The 23,524-nt window shown below is 38.6% G+C and overlaps 1 protein-coding gene across 1 annotated transcript; it reads right to left on the bottom strand.

Annotated features, from left to right (window-relative positions):
• Window positions 1-2,475: 2,475 nt before the first annotated feature.
• On the bottom strand, window positions 2,476-23,023 carry TFG (trafficking from ER to golgi regulator). The gene is made up of 8 exons (XM_009485179.2): window positions 22,929-23,023; window positions 20,621-20,821; window positions 14,736-14,819; window positions 13,588-13,734; window positions 12,442-12,609; window positions 9,921-10,061; window positions 5,397-5,486; window positions 2,476-2,861 (listed from the first exon to the last, which is right to left on the bottom strand). The coding sequence occupies exons 2-8, from the start codon at window positions 20,802-20,804 to the stop codon at window positions 2,476-2,478; spliced, it is 1,200 nt and encodes a 399-aa protein (XP_009483454.2). The 5' UTR covers window positions 20,805-20,821; window positions 22,929-23,023.
• Between the last annotated feature and the right edge of the window lie 501 nt (window positions 23,024-23,524).

Raw genomic sequence — 23,524 nt, 5'->3', positions numbered from 1 at the left:
TTAATTGTGTACTAGTGTAGGCTGCTTACTGTAGTTATCCAGTTTTACAAATTTGTTTTTAGATTTTAAAAAAAAAAAAAAAAAAAAAAAAGCCCAAACAGGCTAGGGACGTGTTGTAGGATAATGTATAGGGAAGCTGGCTCCCTATTCTTGAGGTATGGTTTATACGGTATTTTAAAAGATACGGTGTGTATATTATTTATCACAATGTTGTAATAAATGTTTAAGGCACAGTTATGGCAGAGTTGGTCATGGAATGCAATGTGCGTTGGTTTTTAAATATTCACTGGTCTTCTTATAACCTAAGTGCCATAAGCTACCTGTCCAGATAGATCTGTAATGTCTCCCCAGTCGTAAATTATAGAAGAGACCCTACAATTTTTAATATCCTGCAACCAGTAAACTTGAAGCGCTTTCTCCTTACGCGTACAGTTTATACTCCTGCCAAAACGCTGAGGTAGGCTGCTATACGTGCAGCTTTAAATGACCAGGTTAGCGTGGTTTTTTTTCCCATGTTTGTTTTCAAAAGCTTCAGCTCCAGCAAAAGCACGTTCAGCCTGTCGCTAGGGAGGCAGAGCCACCGCCCCTGAGCTCGGCAGTGCTTGGTCGGTGGGTTTGGTTTCCTCCAGCGAAAGCAGACAGGTACATATGTACGTGGAATTTTTTTTAAAAAAAAAAGAGCAACTCGCCTCCGCTGCTGTGGCTTTTCATGAAAATGTAGTTTTCAGAGGCTGAGATTTACTGGTTCAAAAGCCAAACGTACATACAGCGCAGGGGGCCTTGGAAAGGTAAATGAAATGTGGGAAGAAAAAAAAAAAAGCTACTACCAGCATAATCAGGTTGATTTTATTTAAAAAAAAAAAAAAGCTGTTTAAAACATTGTTCATTGGGGACAAAGGGGAAATAGTGACAACTGAATTTTAAAACTGCTTTACAGTAATTTTGATTAAAACCTCTCCCAAAGCTACTTGTTGTACTGCTTGAACATTTATGAACTAAATAAAGAGATGTAGTTTTTTTAAAAGGTGTTATTCATTACATTACTAATGTATTGAAAAAAACATGAACAGGAACACCCAGATATATATATAGTAGAAATAGTCATTTATAGAAAATGCCTTATAAAGTACATTGCAGGTACACTGTACTCCTAATAAAATATTTTTTAATCAAGTGTTTTTCTTAGTGTTTTACATGGAAAAAAAAAAAAAAAAACAACAACCCACCTAGTTTCCGTGGCAAATGCTATTATTTCAGGAAGCAGTTTGTTCCAAAACAGGCACACGTTGAACGGTGTGATGAACACCTGAGGTGTTAGGTATGACAAGAGCACAAACAGCAGGAGTTACAGCTATGGGTTATGGGGTAGTGAGGCTGACGTGAGAGCAGCAATATTTAAGGATGCTGAAGGCAGGAATATTTTCCTAATTTGTCTTTATGAGAGTTCAGGCAGCTTGCTGCAGTTCACTTTTTTTAATTCCCTACTTAGTTTTATGTATTCCTAGAATCCATAAGATGGAAAATATTAACTGGGAGAATGTTTTGCCCTCCGCTGTTATATGGTCTGTTGAATTTGTTACAGCTCTTGATCTGTTTTTTCTTGGCTCAGAATTGAGTCATTAGAACTGCACTCCCAAGCTTTTCTGGGTGGCAAAGAACCTGTGGAAAGTTGGTCCTTTTTAAGAGGGTTTTTTTTAAAAAAAAAAAAAAAATGCATATTTGGCTTAAATTTTCAAGCACTAAACCAATTCTCCCCCTGCCCTTGTTCAAGTGAAATTGGGAAGGGGCTCTAAGATTTTATGTATTGGTTCTTACTCATTTAGTAGAAGGGTTACTTGGCAATGAACAACAGCAGGCAGGGCAAAACCTCTGCAAAAGCAACCTGGATTCGCAACGCTTCTCCATTTGCACACTTAGACAAATCCATCTCTCCTCCTACAGACCCAAGCACCACTGATCTATACCTCTGTATCTGTACACCCAGCGTGCATGCTTGTCATAACAGGGTTTTCTTGCTCAGTAGTACCTATATTCTAAAAATCAAGATCAGGCAAATAATAGATTCAGGGTTTTTATTAGTTTTCCATGTGAGCATTACAATTTATAATACACCGTATCTAGTTTTATCTATCTCCAGAACAAATCTAATTTAGTACATCATGGTATTAGTAAAAACAAGCCTGGTAGGCGGGCTAAACTTCCAACTAGCATCGTCAGGTCCTTCCACCGAGGCAAGCTAGAATGTCAATCACTTCACAGACGTTTAGGTAGTGTTTCCCAAAAACAACCCGGCCCCAAATTAAACTAGGAAGCGGATACAATTCAAAGCAGGACAGATTCGTTCGGTCGTTCCCCTCCCCCCAGCAGAAGCCGACGAACAGCTACGGTTTCGCCTCGTCCCGGTTTTGGGACCCCCACGGAAACTCCTGGAGCCTGTCGGATGGAACGGTGCCTGCCGGTGGCCGGCGGCGCCCCTTACCGGTAGCCGGGTCCGGGCTGGGTGTAGCCCTGGGGGCCGAAGGGGGGCCGGCTGCGGGCGTAGGGGTTGGGCCCGCTGGGCGGGGGGGTCATGGTGCTGCCGGGCGGCGGGGTGAAGCCGGGCCGCGGCTGGAAGGTGCCCGGCGCCGCCTGGGAGCCGCTGTACGGGGCGGGCTGGGAGGCCTGCGTGGTGTAGGGCTGCGGCGGGAAGCTGCCGCCCGCCCCGTACTGCGGGGGCTGCTGCTGCTGCGCCGGCGGCAGCTGCTGCGGCGGCTGCCCGGGGAAGGCGGCCGGGGCCGGGGCCGGGGCCGGGGCCGCGGGCTGGCTGTAGGCCGGGAACTGCTGGGCTGGCTGCGAGGGGGGCTGCTGCGGACTGTAGCCTGCTGGGAAGGCAGAGCGAGGGGGGGGTGAGAGGGCGCCTGCCGAAATACCGCCGCTTCTTTTCTCTCTCTTTTTTTTTTTTGCAATAGCAAACACAAAACAAGGCCCTAAGCACGGAAAAGGCAAACCGAGCATGAACTGCGAGTTTTCCTGCCTTTCACATAGCACGCTGCCTGGTTTTTGGTGCACCACCGTGGCAGCACTGCAACTAGTTAGCAGAAACTGGTTTTCCCGTGACTGACAAGAAATTTAAAAATGAAAACAAAACAAAAGAAAGGACAAATAGTGGTTTACCATCATGTCGCATGAAAAAATAAAAAGTCTTCACTGGCAAATGAGGCAAAAGGCAACCTTTTCCCCAAATAAAAATTCAAAACTAAACTCCCATGAAAATATTGTCAGGGTTTAATATAAGTCATACCTTTGGCGAAATGAGAGGTGTTTTCAGTTCTTTAAATATGAAAAAGTTGTGCAGAACAGAATACTTCAGTACAAAACTTCCATTTAAACATGTCCCAAATTTGATTTTTCTGCATAAAACCAGCTTCCAAAAGGAATTTCTCTTATTGAAAACTTTAAAATGACACAAAGTCCTCTTATGAAGAAATAGCTATTTTTATCCATCATGAAACACACCTGCAGCTACTTGCAATGAAACCTCTCCAGTGACTGGAATCCTGTCAGCATTAAACACCAGACACACAAATTATTAAAAGTGCACAGCCCTCAAAGGAAAGAGTAAGGATTGAAGAATGCACTGGAGTAAACTCACCTTGAAACCGGGATCAATATTTACTCATGAGACAAACCTCAGAAGGGTCCATTTTTACTACCATGAGTAAATAGCCACAGTGTTGCCTAGTAGACCTACAAGAGTGGGAAAGGATCCTGCTCTTGGGGGGCATGGGTGTGAAAGGAGACAATACTCCTGGGAACAACAGCAAAACAAAGAAACAAAAAAATCCTGCAAGTCAAGATCTTCAAAGGCTGCTGTCACTAGGTCCTCAAAAGAAAAAAAAAAAAAAAAAAAAAAAAAAGACCACTTCTGAAAGATTAGGTTAATCATGAAGTAAGTTATGAGAAACAGAGGAGCCCCAGAGATCACTTTTGGTGGTGTTTCATTCTTGCTTGAAGATGATGTTGATTAGAATGCAGAACTTGCATTGCACTACAGCTTTCACAGGAACCTCTCCAGTAAAATAATGGACTAGATGATGGTAGGATATGACTAGAAAGCAGATGGAAACACCTTTTCCTCCCCCACACTCAGTTTTTAAGCCTAAAGAAGGTCAGATAGACCCCTTCTACTTCCAACAGGCTTGTTACTTCTTCTGAAATTAGACCTCAGAAACTCTGTCACTTATCTTCTAATTACAAAGGTGGGGGGAGAAATCTGCAGGGAACAAGATACCATTTAGAGACCCAAATCAATCAGCTCTCACACAGTGCACAGGAACAAGGGCTGAGGCACAAACTTTCAGTTCCAAGTTTTCTACGGTTCTTATCCAAGATAAACATGGAATTTCTTCATAAGCTCTGCAAGTGTTCTCATCTATATCAAAACTGATGCACTCCCACTGTATATATTGCACACCAAAAAAAAAAGGCCATACAGGCTCTAGTCAGAGTCACTTAAGGGTATGGGAGTCTTTTGTTTAGTTTAAGGAAGATTGTTTAAAACAAGGAATGATAAATGCTTTCTATCATTTTCTAAAAGTATTAAGCAAGTTGCAAGTTGTTAAAGAACCTGCTGTTACAGGTTCATCCCTGTACTTTAGCTGGATTATGATTCCTAGCATATGCTACACATTATTAGATGCCAGCTGCTTCTTAAGTAAATAACTGAAAGTTCTGAAGTCAAGTTTATTTTGGGTATACGCAAAAGCCAGCTTTTCATAGTTGCACATAAACCACTACTGCACTAAAATGGTCTTCTGGTAAAGGTCTACTGGCACCTTTACTTGAGGCATCAGGAAAATCAACAACTAAAAAAACCTACCACTTGAAAGTTTCTCTGAAATTACAGTATGTATAATAGCTAAGGATTTACTAAATGACAACTACGATCACTGTTTGCACCGCTAAATTTTGTACATGGAGATCATTCTAGATGCAAGTCATAGGGGCCATCTTTATATACCTCTGATATTTAAGGAAGCTAAATTGGGATGTTTTAGTCGCTCACTTTCTAGAAGCCTGAGATTGCAAAAGTTAATCCTGAAGACTGCCATACTTCAGGCGATTCCTTTTGCCTGCCTTTCTAACAATGCATTCTGCCAATTAATAATGAAGTCTGCTTTTGGTCCCAATCAAGTAGGATTGAGATGCCAGAACTCCCAACTATGTATTAAAAATAGAGACTGCTACAGCGCTCTCCTCCTGGTAATTTTTGAATTGCACCAGTTCCCATCAGAGCCACAGGCACTCAGGCTGCTCAGCACCCTGACCGGCCCCACAGGTTCAGGAACTGCAGCTCGCAGGGTCGGGCGCTGAAGGAGAAGTTCTAAGCTAAACCGCCGTTTGGGAGAGCTGCTTACCTGGGTACTGCATACCGTACTGCTGCTGAGGCTGAGCCTGCGGCTGCTGAGCAGGATAGCCAGGCTGCTGGTACTGCTGGTACATCTGACCTATGGATTAAAAACGTATTTAGTTGAAGCCCAGAACCTTAGCTATATTATAAACACACAGTGAACAACATCCTAACAGTTCCGAATCACAGAAACAAACCCCCTCACAACATGTAAAACTTCTTTTAAAAAAATCTGAACACAGTGAAGTTTGAGTACGTGTTCCAACTAATTACCAACTGAAATCAAGCTACAGATTTTAGTTTCTGAACCATGCCGTTCTGAAGACTAAATGATGTTTATCTATCTCCAGCAGAATAAATAGTTCTGATTTAGTGCGTAAGGCTTACTGTTTCATATTTTCAGAGGACACCAGAAGCCATGCACCTTAAGTAGTGCTACTCTGGTGCGTAACAGAGCAGGAATCTTTAAAGGTCTTGATAACTGCTCCAGAACTTACACTGTATATTAAAATACTTCAAAAGTTAAACACGTCTTCAGATTGTCTGTTTATATTAGGTTTTTAAGACCATTTCTGCATCAAAGTACTATAAGCAGAGTGGTACGTTATTTATTCTGACCACATTTTCCAGATAAGTCATCCATCTCTTAGTATCTGACTTGCTGTAAGCCAAGTTTTCTTAAAAGACCCAGGGGTATATACACTAAAGCAAAAATAAAACCATACATTTTTAAGCTTGGGTATTCCAATGCAATGCTAATTTTTCCTAAATTCACCGTTTCCAATTTCTTGGCAAGAAGAGGCAGAATATTTGTTTAGACTTAATCTATGGGCCCTGTTTAGGCTTTATGTTTCTGCTGGTTTTCAATTTAGTAACAGGCACAGCCAAAGAACAAAACCAATTATCTGCCAAAACTAAAGCTTAGCTGAACTGGAGCAGACATGGAAACTTTACTATTATAAAGTGTTACTGTACTATTATTCATTCTGCAAAGATCAGCAGACTGTATAAATATACTGTAAGCTGTATCTTCTGAACTGCACCAAGACAAAAACAACGCAGCTCTGCTCCAAGATCTCCCAGACCCCTGTGCAAACCGCTTTAAAGGAACTCCTTACTTCTTCTTTTCTCTGCATTACTTGCAGCTGAAAGCAACGCTATTTTACATTCACACTAAGGTGTTCAAAATACTTTATATTTGTGCAGTTGTTCAAATCGTTATTTGGTATGCAATTATTGTGGGATGAAGAAAGTGCTAAACACAAGGCTTGAAGAGAATTTAAGCCTGTTAGCTTGATAATTAAGAATTAGAAACTTAGAATGCATGTTTTCTGTTTCTTAAACTCAGTTGTTACAGGAAAGTTCTGGGAGAAAAACCAGGAGGCTGCCTGTCTCGGGATAATTACCTACAGGCTAAAAGAGAGACCACACTGGCACCTGCTGGAGACCCCAGGTAAAGGGATAGGAAAGAAACAGGAGGGAGTTTTCCCAAAGCTTTCTGAGAAGGCCTGCTGTCTTCACCAGGGTTAAAGCGTTAGTGAGGAACAGAGAGGTATTCCAGTGCCGTTCCAGAAAACATTCTTAATTTACAGCCATGAATGTAGTCAGCGATCCTATGGGTCCTTAAACACACAGAGTTTTCCCTCTCACTGCATTTTTACTCTGAAAACAAGATGAACTACAGCATCAGTGTCTGGTTTTGTACTTAGCAGTGCTTACTTCAGTCAAGGATCTGCCAGCATTTACCATTGCTCTTGTGCACCGAAACAGCCATTTTAGCTTGATTCAGAAAAAAAAAAAAGACCAAATAGGTCTTCACACAACATTATTTTCCCTAGAAGATCATGAAGTGCTTGAGTGAATGAACTTTTACATCTATTTCAGCAAAGACTAAAAAAGTGTCCACGTCTGTACATCACTGGTTCTCATGTGTGTTCAGTGACTGGATTTAGTGGTACAAAAGCACAGGCATGCCACAAGAGACAGCACTATACTGAAACGTCTTTGTTGTATTGATTTAATTCAAACTAGTGAACACTTAAAACTTTATCAAGGGATGCAAGCCATTCATTAGTATTGGCACAGAGGTGAGGTGACGTGGTATTCACAAATAAGAACAACTAATAACCAACTATAATGATCATAACATAATTTATTGGCAAAGAATGCCATTAAAAAAAATAATCCCCGAGATACCAGAATGATTGACACGTGACTGGCATTACCATTTTACTTATATCCTCAAAATACTGGGAAGGTAGGGAGGAAGCACAGCTTGGGGTGTTTTGTTTTTTTAAGTAGTGAACTAATATTTTAAAACTAGTTTTAAAACTAGTTTCCAACAAGAACATTCTCTGCACCATCAGTGCCATTTGTGTGAGCCAATCAAGTTGAAAACCTAACCATCAAAATGTATCCAAAGTCCTGGCTGGGCCATGGCCCTGCACTGGTTCTCACTTCAGCTGCACAAGAGCAGGACGGGACAGCAGGACAGGTCCCCAGAATTACTGCTGGACTGAGGTGCTGTCAAACAGTGAAGTATGGAAAGCTACTCCATGTTTCAATGGAAAGTCTTTGAACGCTTGGGATAAAAGCAACTTAGTGTATGAAAAAAACTCAGAGGTTGATAAATCACATGTATTACCCAGCTTTGGTAAGAGACTGCTGTTTACCATATGCATACAATGCACAGCATAAGAACTCTCACTAGTATTTCTGATGAACAAAGTGCAATGATGACTTCTGATCTCTTCCCAAGAACCGAACCATCCCATTTTATCCATAGAGTGAAGAAAATGTAATCAATACTTAACATATTTCAGTGGCAATAATAAAAACTGCATAAACTACAGACCAAAACCTTCATAATTATTGCTGTTGTACTTTTACATGAAAAAAAAATTATTTGGGCAAAGATATAGCACAGTTCAGTGTTTATTTAAAAGAAAAAAACAAAAAAAACCCACAAACCACACACTAACACAAACCCACTATACTTTCCTTGACCCAAGTTTAGAAAAATAATTACATCTACTCTGATACCCAAGCCTAGACAACTTCTTTCCTAAGTAAGATGAGTTTTGCTGAAACAAGTACTTTTTCCCTTCCCTGGCATTAGCAGCCATTCAGGATTCCAACCTACTGCTGCTAGTGCTTTTTAGTGTTTCACTTTTTTGTTTCAGTTCTAGTTTAACATCAACGCTTAAAACCTCATACCTTATTGTATTAAAGTAGAAGTGAAGTAAAAAGGCTAAATTCATAAAACACAAGTTCAGTAGCTTAGAGTATATTTATTGAATATTAAATTTTCTAGCTGCTGACAGAAGAACCTGAAGCACTTTTTTCCAAAAGTAACGTCCACACATACCAAACACCCAACAGTTGTTACATCTCTAAGTTACAAAGATGTCTCTTGCAGTCTCATTTATATCACTTGACTAATTCTTAGGGAAGTAAGCAAAAAAAAAAAAAAAGCTGAAAGCAGCAAAACAAGTGTTTTATGAGCTCTACTGCAACCAACAGCATTCATGCCTGCTTAAATACTATGCCTAACTACAAGTTGCTCAAACACTCCGCTCAATCAAAATGTTACTGATGCCCTTCAGGCAAGATATTCCAAGTGACTATGGATACTGTCATCACCCTCAATAATGCCTCTCACATTTACCTCAGCATTATGTCAGTATAAAAAGCAGAAGAGGTTTGTAACTTGTTTCTACACTAACACAGAAACAACTTCATATTGTACTTTGTACAGAGGTAGAAATACCAAAGTCATTAATTCCACAGACAGTTCCACCCAGAACTATGCAGGTCTGAAGGCTCAGTGCTCTTAGGAAATATCAATTGAAAAATGATGCCCAAATGTAGCAAACTTTTGAATAGGTTTATTTTCAGAAGTCAAATAACATGTAAAAGGGTATAGTACAGAAGAATGTGAATACCAGAGTTAAGACCTTACACTTTAAAGGAGAGCCAGCTGAGGATCTCAAGGGTTACATAGGAAAACTACAATGCATATGAGATAGTTATAAGGTTTAACCTGACTAGCACAGAGCTGTACACAGTAAAGAAGCAATGCAATAATGGCTCTGTTTTGTTAGATAGAAATGATAGATTTTTAATTCATAGTAGACAAGCCAACAAATTGTTAGCTGAGTGAAAACAACTACTAATACTGCTTGACACAACACACAGGGTATGATACGAACTAAGATCTTCAGATAGCTTTAAAGTGCAGGGCATATAAATCTGCCTTACGGTAAAGTGAGCACGGGTGCAAGTAGAAAACAGTACCATGAAAGTCCTCCTCACGTTATATTACCTACCTTTTTAAATAAAGCTACTGCTCCACCTGCTGTTTCTGTACTGAACAGCACGTGAGGAAAAAAGTTTTTCTGCCCAAGTGGCACAGATGAATCGGTACTTTAGTATCAACTTTGAGTCTGCTAATTGGAAGTCATAGCTACTGATCACTCAGATTCACACACCATCATTCAGATCTTAAATAGAAGGAAAACCTGCTGCTTACCTTCCACCTGACCAGTCTGTGGCTGTGTTCCGGGGTACGGTGGCTGCTGTGCCTGAACACCAGGGGGATGGGCTGCAGAAGAGGAGGAAGCGATGCTGTCTGGTGTTCCCGATCGCTCTTCTGCAGGGGCACTGGGTGGTCCTAGTGGAGCAAGAACAAAATACAGTATATGAACTGAACAGAGAATTTCAATTAAAAAAAAAAAAGTCTACTACAAGACCATTCCTTGCAAAGTTTTTAACATTTTTCCAGTTTTCCATAGATTTACATCTCAGAGTGTCACGCCCAAGCTAAAACTAAATATAAAGCACAGCTACACTTTCCTTTGAAAATATTTTTGGGCGGAATTTTCCACCTGTCTCTAGGTCACTCAAATTTCATCCTTCCAAGGAACCTGACCCGTTTGTGGGATAAAACCCTGTGTAACAACATGGTTTTTCCACAGCTTCAAGTGTTAACCTCCCACATGTACACTGAAGACTTGCTACATGTGGACAGAATATGCACCTACGTACCTATTCTTTCTCATCTGGAACAAAGGTGCAAGGCTGCATGAAACTGTTCAAATGCACTAGTGTTTTACTGTGGCCCACATGGGCCCAGGCAACAAAGTGTTTTACCAACAGTCATACAGCATGTGAACAGAAAACCTCCAAGGAATGTATTAAATTCACACTCCTGGACAGGACATGGCAGGCTTCAGTCTAAAAGCAATTATCTGCTTTGATAACTCTTGAAGATATTCCAGCTAGCACCCAAAGAAAGCATGGAAACAGAAAATTCAGATTTTCTCTACGTTAGTGAGAAGTTCCAAAATATACACATGAACAGGTATAATACAATACAATTAAATGCAAAATATTTTATTAGAAACAAGGGAGCTTAAACCTGGATCTTTCCAGCTCTTAGTTATATGAATGCTACCTACAAGACACTGCTTTCAAATACATGCTTAAAGTTAAGCGTAAGTATTAGAACTGCTGCAAATTCACTTTGAGTTTTAAGTTATAGTTACACAATATAAATACGTATCCAACAATCCCTTAATTGTGTTTTCATGTTACCCTTATTAGGGGTGAAATGAATCAAAATCTGCCTACTTCTGGTTTTGCCTTTATATACATAACTGCAGAATTATAGCTTTAGAAATGGGGTTTCTTACATCCTGCTTAAATATAAGGCATGTACATTTGAATGTATTTGTACATTCAAAGCATGGTCAAGTCAGTTCACTCTATCAGAAGAATTGTGGACACGTGTAAACATTGAAGTATCACTGGTGCTATGATCAAAGCATTAACTGACACAGAGGCTTTGTACCAAAAGACAGAAACACTCCTTCAAAAATTAGCTCCAATTTTCTGCTAGTTGTACTTCATATTCTGCTCTATCACTTCATTGCTCAGAGGTAGCCCATTGTAAGTACCATCAACCCTTTATCTGGTTTGTGAAATAACAATGCTGTGACAATATCCAAAATGTGCCATGGAAGAAGAGCTCACTCAATAGGCCTGATCCACGGACCAGTACCCCAATCTGAAGACAACCATTCTGTCTGCAGGTACAACTTTGGATCTTGCACAGTCGCAATCACGCAGTGCAGATCTATTCCTATCACTCCACACTTTTGCTAAGGCAGCCGTACTGTAGCAACAAGCTCCAGTTGCTATTAGTTTGCCTATCTGTATCATTCATTACTTCACACACCATATGAAATTTACTTGCTCTAAAGCTGAAAGTACACAGCAAATCCTGTTAGCTAATAGCAGTTTTATTTTCAGGTTTCAATGCTGCATTAAACCTTGCCAGACCCACACAGATTCTGTGCAAAATCACTTCTCTCTATTCTGCATCACACTCCCTATTACATTCTACATTGCTATTCTAACTTCAGTTATCCTGTCTTCAACTGACTGCATTCAGTTTAGTATAATCAATTTTTATATGTTTAGTGTTCTACTACAAGGTGGGGTCAATAGTCATGCAGCTCTTTAAGAATAAATATAATTCAGACAAGTATGTTATTCCTTTCTGTTAAATGTTATTCCTTTCTGTTAACAGTAAAGAAGTTGACACTATTTACTTTTGAAATCAAACAGAGAAAAGGCAGGGTCGTACAAAACATTCTGACTGACCCAAACAGCAGAAGCACAAGCCACGAACATGAACTGCAAGATCAGAGCCTAAGGCAGAGCAGTGGATACTGTTTTTCTATCACTGGCAGATACCAATTAAGTTACTCTACACAACAGCTTTAAATAATTCAAATAAAAATTTTAGGCCATTTTCTACTCCAAGCTAAAACACAATGCTAAAACCAACAGCATTTCAACATTCTGTGTACAAAAGTTAGCAAACACACTTAAAACACCTTAACATCTCAAGTTTTAGAATTCTGAAAAGTGACTACAGAACACAACAGCTTAATACATCCAAAATACAAATGCTTTGTTACAAATCAAGATTTGAGTCACTGATTATGAACAGGTTTTGCTTTCCTTTTTATAAGAGGTATTCTTACCCGACACCTGATCATCTGTCAAGCCAAACGCTGACATGACATTCTTGCTGATTTCATCCTGGTTCTTTAACGGATCAAATGCAGACATGCTTGCTGCTATAACTTGAGTAGATGGCTTAACATTAGAGTCAGCAGCAGCAGGCTTTTCTTCCCTACCATCTACAGCATCTACAAAACAAAATGCCCAGTTATTAATTCTTGAGAACTGAAACACCATCATACATACATATTGTACTACAGTGACTTTAAAATTGCATAGGTGTGGGGGTTTTTTTAAATGTTTTAACTGTTGAAATGCTTATGTTAGGATAACAATGATGAATCAGTGATGAACCAATAAAACTTCAAAGTGTAAAATACAAAAGCAGTGTTTCCTAAAATAAAGGCTGGAGTTCTTCATTGGCCTGTTTACTCGGAACACTGTACTCCATCACTTTGTGTCATTATTTTCTGTGTCCAGCTTACCCAAAATCTGTAGTTGAGCACACAGAGGTGTATTTTTTACAGTACAACAGTCCTAAGCTAGGAGATCAATGCCTCAAAACTGGGTGAGTAAGACTTCCTTCCCCTTTTTGCCCTCCCCTGATAATCCTTTCCCACCCCTACCTGCACCCTTGTGCTGCTTACCCTGAGACAGCTCTGATGCTGGTCTGAGCTCAAAATCTGTGGATTCAATTTCCTAACCTGGCAAAAAAAGTGGATATAATTTTTGCTGAATTCACTTTTTACTGTTTTAGTGAATCAAACCTGCGTAGCAACATGACAAGCTAAGCACCAGAGCTAGCCCAAAGTAAGCAGTGGAAATGCTCAGCTGGGAGCAAGAACTCTTCAGCAACAACAAACTATTAATTCAGTTCAAAGCCCTCTCAAAATGTTGTCCTGACTCACAAGTGTTAGTTAACAGCATTTTCATACATTGCAACAAAAACTCAGACTTTGAAGTTTTATTCCTAAGTAATTTAGTGCTTTACTCCAGATAATTTGAAAATTCTGCCTCTGAAATAACTGCATTAAAAATTAAGTTCTGAACCGCCAAGCAACAATTAAGAATGATCACAACCAGTATTGAAGCCTCCATTTTTCACTTTGTTAAACAAAACACAACTCTGCAAAGCAAACCAAACAATTTTTTGCCAGGCTGCCTACCACTTTCAGGCAGGTTAGTAGAAAGCCCCGGTTCAGCTGGTGGTTCTAAACAGTCCAGTAAACGATTGACTTTATTGCGAAGTTCTATCAGCTCTCGACGCAGGTATTTCACCTGATTAGATTCTAGGGGTCTTGGTTGTCCATTCACTGCAAAACAGCAATTAGATAAATTTAAGACTGTAATAACATTTTGACGTCCAGTTTAAAATTGAAAAAAAAAAAAAAAAAAAAAAAAAAAAAGATTGCCAGCTTTTACTTGCTTGTAGCATCATCATCCTCTGTGGAGTTTAAAGTGACAAAGTTTAGTCAACACAGACTGAACTCATTCTAGAGCTTACTGTTCCTTTAATATCATCTCAGTTCAGCATAATCCACAGTACCAGAACTGCAGAGTAAAGTCTGCTGTAAAAGTTCTGCATTGTTCTGCAAGTTCTGTAAAGTTCTGCATTGTTTACTCATTTCCATGAATATTCCCTGAACAATACAAATATCATATTTGGTTGTGGAAAGCTGTCCCCTTCAAAAGTGCCTTTAGAACTAATGCATGCATACACAACACTGCTGCAATTCATGAATAAGGTCACTGTCCAAACTAAAGGCTGCTTGCTATTCCTTGGAATTATGTGCTAATTTACCAACAGTAGCTTGAAAATAAAGAACTATTTTATATAAAGGCCGAAGTATAAATGTTAAAATCTATTCAACTTTAAGTAATTAATATTAGCTTTTAGCAGTGTGCTAGTAACACTGCAAGATAATCATCATCTTAAATTTCTCATGCACCTGTGAAAACCCCACAAATGCTGGAGTAGAAGATAACATGGAAAATAACATTAAGAAAAAACCACTGACCATATATATATGCCAAATACCTCAAGCAATCTCATAAAAAGAAGTTGTTTCAGTTTCACATGAAACATCAAGAGAGAAAATAGATACCATGTATTAATCCAATATTTTTAACTTCCTGATTTCATTCTTATGAGGTGACAAACTGAAAGTTATCATAGAATCATAGAATCATTTAGGTTGGAAAAGACCTTTAAGATCATCCAGTCCAACCAAGTTTTTAGTACCCTCCAGGGAAGCCCACTGCCTGAATTTTAATAAACATTATTAAAAAAAGACAAACAATATTCTATACTTACCAAACAATGTCAGCTTAAGTATCCTACTGCATTGAATTGCAAAGGAAAGATCTGAGCTATCAAAAATTGTTATAAGATCTCCATCTGAAAAGAACATGAAAAAGTTACATTAAAAGCAAAGCCTATTTACTACTGAACTTCACACTAGGGCAGAAGTGTTACTTTGTTATTCAAAAATTACTTTCTCTATTTGATTCTGAGGTTACTAGGAAAGAAGTTTATTATTTTAGTACGAGAGTCAGCGTGCAGGGGAATTATGCACAGAAGGTAAGATAGAAGCATGACTGGCTCCAAAAGGGAACCTTCTGACATTAGCCGTTTGAAGGTTCCATATAGCTCATCATTCTTTTATGTTTACAGACAGGATGAAACATTAGAGCTAAGAGTTCACACAGTCCCAACACCAGAAAGAAATGCTGTCAGTTAAAGTTATATGCCTATTCTAAGTGGCTCCAAAACTGTGCTGTTCATGAACAGACAGGAGAGTCAAGACAGACGGCACAAGCCAATTCCAATTCAATCTTTAAAAAAACAAAACATGCATGCTAACAGGGGAAAACTAAGTGACTAGAACACTTTCCCAGGTTATACTCAGAACACAGAGATGCAAGACTGATTTTCAACAAGGGAATGATAACAAAGTTCATCCTAATGGATTTGCACATTGCCATCAGTCACAGAAACTGTATTAGAACTGTATGGGATTCTTTATTCTTAAAATACAAAGGGCCATGCATAAAGCACTGAACACCTTTAATCCTGTTAATACCCAAAAGAGATACCAAGTTCCCATTAAGTCCGGTCTCTCACCATTTTTAACCTGAGTCAGGACAATCCACATTAACATCTTTGCTTACTCAACAAGATCACAGATAAAAACAAGAGTATTCTCTCTGGCAAGACAGGCTTTCTGTTGTTTTAACATATTCAACAGATTATTAATAGATTAAATGAACACAAATTAGGCAGTGCAAAGGAAAGAGTGGGAACACGTTATTAGGAAAACGTGTGTACTGGCAGAGGGAAAGAGAAGGGATAGCAGGACCACTTCCTTCCACAACAGCTTGATGACTGAGAACCGAGATGAGACACTATCTAGTGAAGCTTCGCTTTCAGAAGCAACAGCGTTAGACAAATGACACACAGCTTGGAACAAAGCCAACTCCAGGCCACCAATGTTCCTCCCTAAAACACTGTTACAAGGAGGCTCTGCAGACAGACACAGGAACACGGTTTTAATTAGATTACTGCCTAAAACTTCTGAGCTATTCCTTACGCATTGGTGACAGAGTTCCAACTCTATAATTATGGTTAAAATTTTCAAATAAATTAATGCTTCAGTACAAACAGTCATAAAACACATAATGGCAAGTGGAAAAATGCTCAAAATTTGAAGAACTACATGTTCTAATTTTGTCATACCTGACTACAAGTAACACCTCCACAATGGAAGGTTTTCTTAGTATAGTACCATTAACAACATCTAACAAAGCCTGTCCGTCTTCAAAGTCACTTTCTAACAAAATAAACAAGAAATCTTACACATACTAACAAACTGATGACATATAAAATAGTTTTCACATTTTCCTGAAAGAAATATTGCTGTCTCCAAAGATTTTTTTGTATCCTATGTCCTGTTTGCACTTTCACAATCTCAGAAAACATTGGTTGATAGTACTATCAGTCACGGATTCACTGAGCAGAGACTGGAAAGTCTCGAAGAACGGAGGCTCCAAAACCCCACTAGGCAACATGCTCCAGTGACCCTCCTGGCCAAAACTCATGCTCAACCTCTCAAACCGCAGTTTATGACTCCTGCCATAGGGTGCTACCCCTCCGTTAGCTGGAGGCTGCTCTTAGCTCTGCCCTCAGCCTCCTCTGCACCACACTGAACAAGCCCAGCTCCCTCAAATGCTCCCCGTCAGCCACCTGCCCTAGGTCCCTCACCATCCCCACTGCATCCCGCTGGACCCTCTCCAGTTTCTCCAGGTCTTTTTAGCCTGGCGTGCAGGCGGCGAAGCTAAGCACCTATTTCCCAGTGTGGCCTCACCAGTGCCAGGAAAGGGAGGGTAATAGTGTCGTGTTTGCAGTTATGACCCATAACAAGTCTTATACAATCAGACCCCCAACAAGCAATTTTCATAAAGTTAAAACAGTCTTTTCTCTTTGACAGTAAAGTGGGGGGGGGGTTGGGGGGGGGGGTGGTGTCCCTCCAACTCAAACACCTCCCAGCTTTTCAGTATCCTTTCCTAAATGCTGATACCAAAATCCACTGGAGTCTTATACAAAGCCCTTCTATTCCATTTTCTCCCAGTAACACAATAAATGACGATTACTTCTCCTGCCAATGCACAACGTTGGCAGACCATCTCATGCTGCTTTTCTGTCATACCAGTCAATACCCAGATTCACCACCTGAAAAAAGGTGCATATTCTGAACGGTTTATCCTGCAGAGCCAAATGAAAATGTATATTAATACACATGGTTTACATGGATTAATGCCACCCAAAAGAATCCGGACCATCCCATCTTATTTTCCCTCACCTATTTTAACATTTATGTTGAAGGAATTAAGAACAAAGTTTCTATTTTAAATTGCTAGCAGAAGAAAAGGCTGAAAAGCACCAAGTACAGAATCTGGTTAGATGCATACAGTCAGTTCTATGATTCCTATTGACCGCCATCAAGCTATCACCCAAGTAGAGCATATGCTAGGATTCATAAGGTATATGTATATGTCAAGCCATACAAAAGTCTGACAATTTAAGTACATTAGATTTATCAAACAAACTTTTTATTTTAAGTAATGTCAATGAAGCTTAATTCCTGTTATCATGCTGTAGATAGGAATAGACAGTGTTAATTACTTTCTCTTGAAAAGTAAAACAGACTTTCATTTCTTTTCTCTACTAATCTTATTTCAAGAACTTACCTTTCTCATTTTTACAAGGGACATAGTTTTCACTCTCTACAATTTCCCACATACCCTAAATATTCCCTGCTACGCCCATTATAATTTTTTTTATCTTTAGTATAAGCTAGTGACTCCCTTAACTTACCAATGGACTGGAGAGTATTTTAGCATTAATTAATCATGATGCATTCCAATTTTTATGACATTAGAAATTAGAAGAAATTAGAAATGTTTAAGACATTAGAAATCTGCCTCATTGTCTTTGGCCCTGCCAGCTACGCTTCCTCATTTACTAGCATTATCTACCCTTATATATATATATCTTTTTTGTTCTTCTATTCCATTTTGGAAAAAAAAATCCAAAAACACCATCACCAAAAAATGTAGTTTTCCTTCACTTTGGTAAATTCACCAAAGGTAGAGACATTACTGACTAGCACAGCGCCTTGATTACATGCAGTATGAGTTAATAACTTGTTATTGGCTCTGACACAAAGACATCAACTTCTACTGCAAGGTAATGAAAAACAAGAATGAAAAGGCCAATCTCACATTAGGCACTCTAGTTTTGGCGGGGCCAGGGGGTGGGGGGGGAAGTAAAGTTTCTATTATTGGCCCCATAGGCGCTTTAGCATATTGAACTCAATAACATGGTGTGCTTAAGATGCAATTCCACTCTTTGATTCATATAAATTCACTGCTGGCAGTCCTCATTGGTTTGTCTGGGGTTTTTTTGCAGACATTGGGTTTTACTACATATTCAAGAACCTTAAGCAGGACATGAAAATTATTTCGCACCTACTAGAGCAATTTCCTTAGTTCAGAAGTTTGAAAAATGCCCAGCTTGAATATAAAACCTAACTCCACAAGGTAGTAATCAAACTGAAACTTCTTTTCCCTGGTAATTAATAAAAGCATCACATAACCTAAATATAATTTAGGAATATGCTTCTGACTATCTTAGTCCACAAATCCAGAGACAGAAGGATTGGAATTTAAAGTTCCCTAGCCTCTCCAATTAAGCATACAAGTTTGAAAAAAACAAAACAAGTTAGATTCAGAGATTGTGACAGTTTGATGAAGATACACAGCCAGAGCATTTTACAGAAATTTTAAGTAGAAAATCCCATATCCAGGCCTGAAGTTCACTAGCTTCATGTGTTACAGCAACAAGAAACAAAGCCAGGAGGGGGAGAGGAAGCATTCTTCTGAACGCTCAAAGAGTGTGCACATGAATTCTGAGAAGACCCAGATCGAGGTTGTAGAAGTAGTGGAAATCCTTAGACCAACTTAAGATATCTCCTCATAACAGATGAAGACAAGCATTCCTCCAGGTCTGGAGGAATAAATAACAGAACGGAGATAGTTAGAATGTATATATTCCAATGCTTCTAATGACTGAAATAGATTTAAAGAAGAATCTTAGCTTAGCTAAAACAAAGTCAAGAACACCACGTTCCTCATATGACAATCAAACTGAAGCCCAGTTCTCTTAACTTTTTCCTTAATCACCTGCCACTTCCTCTGATATTAACAATGTTTAAACGTTCTTAGTAGTGATGATCAGCTAGGATAACATATACTGAAATTCACGTCACAGTGAAGTAGTAGTACATTCTGAGACAAAGAAAGATAAAAGTAGGAGGTCTCCAGACTGTGAAAGACAACCAAAGACTGAAACCATAATTACAGTTTCCATCATACACCATTATCTTCTTCAAAAAAAGACAGAGATAGAAGTATACACAAAACAAGAGAACTATACTTAAAGAACAGGTAAGAATGCAGAAAAGGGACTAGAAGCTTTAACCTAATCAAAAAGCATCCATCAATTTCCTTTCACCTTTCTCATTCCAGAAAGAAAAAGAAATCGATTATGTGATAAGAGGAAAAACAAAACCACCACAAATCCACTGAGCTCTCTCCCACTAGAGATCAAGACCCAAAATATTTGCCCTTCATTGCATATCAACTTTGATGAGCAGTGTCTCTCAAAAGTTTCATGAGCCTGAAAAGACTGTCTTGGAGTCATTCGAAGTGAAATTTTATTGCCTAGATGTATGAACAAAAGTTATTTGATGTTTTAGGTACCACAGACAGTGCTAAATTTTCCTAGTGCTACTAAGGAAAATGAACCCGAATACTTCAGTAATGTAGCTCTTTTACTGTACACCAGCATAATTATCATACAGTCTTTGACCTAAGAGACTTTGGATTTTATCACTTCATTCTGAGTTTCATTTTATGAATGCCATCCCTCTGTCCCAAATTAAGTAACTTATTCCATGCCCCACAGTGACATCCAAAGAGGAAAAACCCTCCGAACCACAACTCTGTTGCTACGCATCTTAAACAAGGCCCTTTTCATTCTGTGGAAGCCCTTCTTTTTAAGGTTGCATTTCTTTAGCACTAACAATCAAGATTTTCTTTGAAATAACCAATGTCCAACAGATTCACACCATCACAGAAGGGCAAGATTACTTTTAAGAAATATTTCAGGTTAAATTAGAAGTTTCTTCTAATCTTTACTGATGGAGGAAAACATAATCAATAATTACTACTACATAAATCAAATTTCCAAAGTCTTAGAAGACCTTGCATTAAGTCATACATGTTTATTCACTCCTCACCTTCAAACCCACTTTATCACTGAAAACTCAAAAAAAAAAAGGTTAAATGAGTGGACAGAAGAGAAACCTGCAATAGCATCAGCTTCCTGCAAGAGCAAAAAATGAACTTTCAGGTAGCTGATATTTCAGAAAAACTGGAGGAAATACCATGTTAAGGCAGCATAACCACAAGAGATACAGCTTCTATTGTCAATTTCAAACGATTTCACAAGAAATCACTTGCATTTGCCAATGAATTTGGACAATTTTGAAGAGGTGACTTTCAGAGTTTCTGTCCATAGATAAATCATACCAGAGCAACAGTAGTAATTAAACTTCATCAGCAGTAATTAAACCTTACCTTCATCTTTATATTTTATTGTGACTTCATCATTGCTCAGAAGTTTTCCTCTAAATACTCTTTGCATCATTAGCACCAATTCATCATAGGTGATATCTTCATTATGAATAGGAATTCTCCTAATATCTTCCCCAAGCTGAGCTTTGATGATCAGCTTCCCACTTAAGTCCAGCTGCCCATTCATGGTGGACTCCTTATAGCCTGCAGACCCATTAACAACGAAACATTAAAAACATTTTAGAAAATGAAACTGTTAGCAATTTAAATGTATCTGATGACAGCTCTGAAGCTTTCCATCTTTGGAAAGCATTACTGTTAGGAAGCTCTCCAGAGAACCTCTCTCGGACACATTCTATGATGCACTAATTTATCAAACAATAAAGTGCATGATACATTAACAGAGCTCACGTGCAAAGCAGAACTCTGTAAGATCCGATACTTCAAATTAACAGTTATCACAGTTCCCAGTGCTCAGAATTTAAAAGTAAAGATTTTTTAAAAAGTCAGACAGCTTTTAAATATGTGTGACATTTAGAAATTTCAAACTTGGGTGGTTTTTTTTGTAAGATATCAGCTGTAAACTGCCATGGAAAAAAAAGCTATAAAGGAACTAACATTCCCTAGGATTTGCTTTTGAGATACATGTATACATCTCTCTCGGGGAAAGTGAAACTGTAGCAAAAGCTGTCAGCCTTACATTACATTGGTTACATTATCACTTATTAGATTATTTTTACATCCCCCATAATTATGATAACCAGCAAAGGTTGGTTGTTTTTTTTTTTTTTTTAAGAAAAGACTACCAGAACAAAATATGTTATTTCAAAGTTTATAGGTGGCTTTAGTAAGGGGATCAAGTTGAATCATGCATTATTTCATGAACAAATAAATTAAGAGCTAAAGATTGGTTTTATTACATGCATGATCAGAACACAGTGAGGGTTCCTCTCCAGAAAGGAAGACACAAAATTTTTCCTTTTTTGAAATTTTGACTGAGATGTTTGAACCAAGATTTTAGATTTTTAAAAGCCACTCAATAAACCACACGTTAGCTACTCATTAGGTTCAGAGCCGCAAATTTGTTATGCGGTGTGCATGGTCAAAACAATCAGTTACTCTCAGTGGTTTAAGAGAGGGGGACAACCGCTCCAACTGAAAAGGGAGTGCAACAAAGCCATCTTGCGTCCAAGCAGCACACAGTATATACTTCAGAGTTATATCTTTAACACTTTATATAAGACAATTTAAAAACTATCACTCTCTTGTTACAGAACACAAAGGCCTTATGTTTCAAAGGGAAACAGAAACAACAGAGACAGTAGTGAGCAGAGGAATGGAAAAAAATAAAAAAATCTAGATAGCTTGCCAAATGTCCCCTTCTTTCTTCAGTTTTGGACAGGGCCAAAACAATACATCTGGAATGAGGAGCAACTAAAGAAGCAGTTATCTTAACATCTGAAGTATAAATACTGGAGATCTTAAAAGTAGGCAGCCTTACACATCAAAATTGACATTTCCAAAGCCACATGCAGGCAAGCATGCTGTTCATCCTCTTGTGCAAAAAGAATTCTCGGTGGAGATACACAGGTATTTCTCCCTTACCTTTAAGGATGTTACAACACAGTGCTTTATGAGAAAACTGAATTTTGCTTTGGTCAGTCTATTTTTAAAGTACTGCACTGAAAATTATTTCTCTCCTACCAGAGAAACAGGACACTCAGCTAAAGCCTTTAATACGTCATACCTTGATGCACCTATATATATTTAACTCTACTGTTTCAATGGCAATGTTTTGCATTAAAAAGAGGTAGTATGATGCTATCTCTAGATTGCAAATCAGTTTCTGGGGTTTTTTTGGTAATTAACTTAACAGAAAGCAAACATTTCGTGCAAATCCCTTTGTTTAGCCCAGTGACATCGGAAAAAAAAAAAAAAAAGAGACAAGGAACTACTGAACAAAACTCATTCTCCTAATCAGACATAACAGGAAGTAGGCGGTTACAGTCTAATTGCAGAGAAAGGGACCTGCAATTAACACAGCCAGGTTGCTGCTGAGACACTATGATGAAACAGTGAAGTTTATAATATCCTTAATGCTCACTAATGCATTATTCATATTTTGCAACATAGGAGTCTTGACTGCAGGCACATCAACTCAGTCTGATTAACACTTTAAGCTGGTTGTAAGAGCATAGGGTTTTGCATAAGTTGTTTGTTTGTTTTTAATTTAAAGCATTAAAAAAATAAAACAGCGTCCATCCACAGGTTTTCTTTCACCTCCTTTCCGAAAACATACATTTATCATTACCTTGTCTGTCTTACTGATGCTGGATTATTGGACAGATTTCCCACCTCACTTCAGGACAGAGTTAGGATAAGCCGCCATGCACTATCAGTGCCAGAAAACAGGAAGCTGCATCAGAAAAAAAAACAAGAAATATTTATTTACAGTCACATTTCCTTAGAATTATACACTTCACATCTTTCACTTTAGAACATCCTAACGAATATACCCAACTAAAAACCATCACCGTTTTATCCATAATGTAACAATCAGATTTACACTTTTGTTCAAGATCTGTTTTAGTTGAACTTCAAACTCTACAATGCTCAAGAGTTTTAATTTCATAATAGAAGTTTATTTTTTCTAAATTTTTTAACTGCATGTAGGAATTCCTAACAGTAACGTGTTCTTTTCGAGGACAGTGATCTTCCCCAACAGTCTGAAAATATTAATTTGTATGGCCTCCATCTTAAAACCCCAGGTTAAGTTAAAGAAAGTAAACTTTGATTGATTTAGCAGTACAAAAACCTAGAAGTCCATTTCTTAGCCTACGGCTGAAGCCTCTGTGGCATTAAGTAGTGCATCTTCAAGGACAGACTCCACAGCATTAGGACAGACTA

The sequence above is a fragment of the Pelecanus crispus genome, chromosome 1, assembly GCF_030463565.1.
Source record: "Pelecanus crispus isolate bPelCri1 chromosome 1, bPelCri1.pri, whole genome shotgun sequence".
Classification (NCBI taxonomy): Eukaryota; Metazoa; Chordata; class Aves; order Pelecaniformes; family Pelecanidae; genus Pelecanus; species Pelecanus crispus.
The sequence above is the reverse complement of the archived record's forward strand: the minus strand, read 5'-3'. Positions and strand labels throughout refer to the sequence as shown.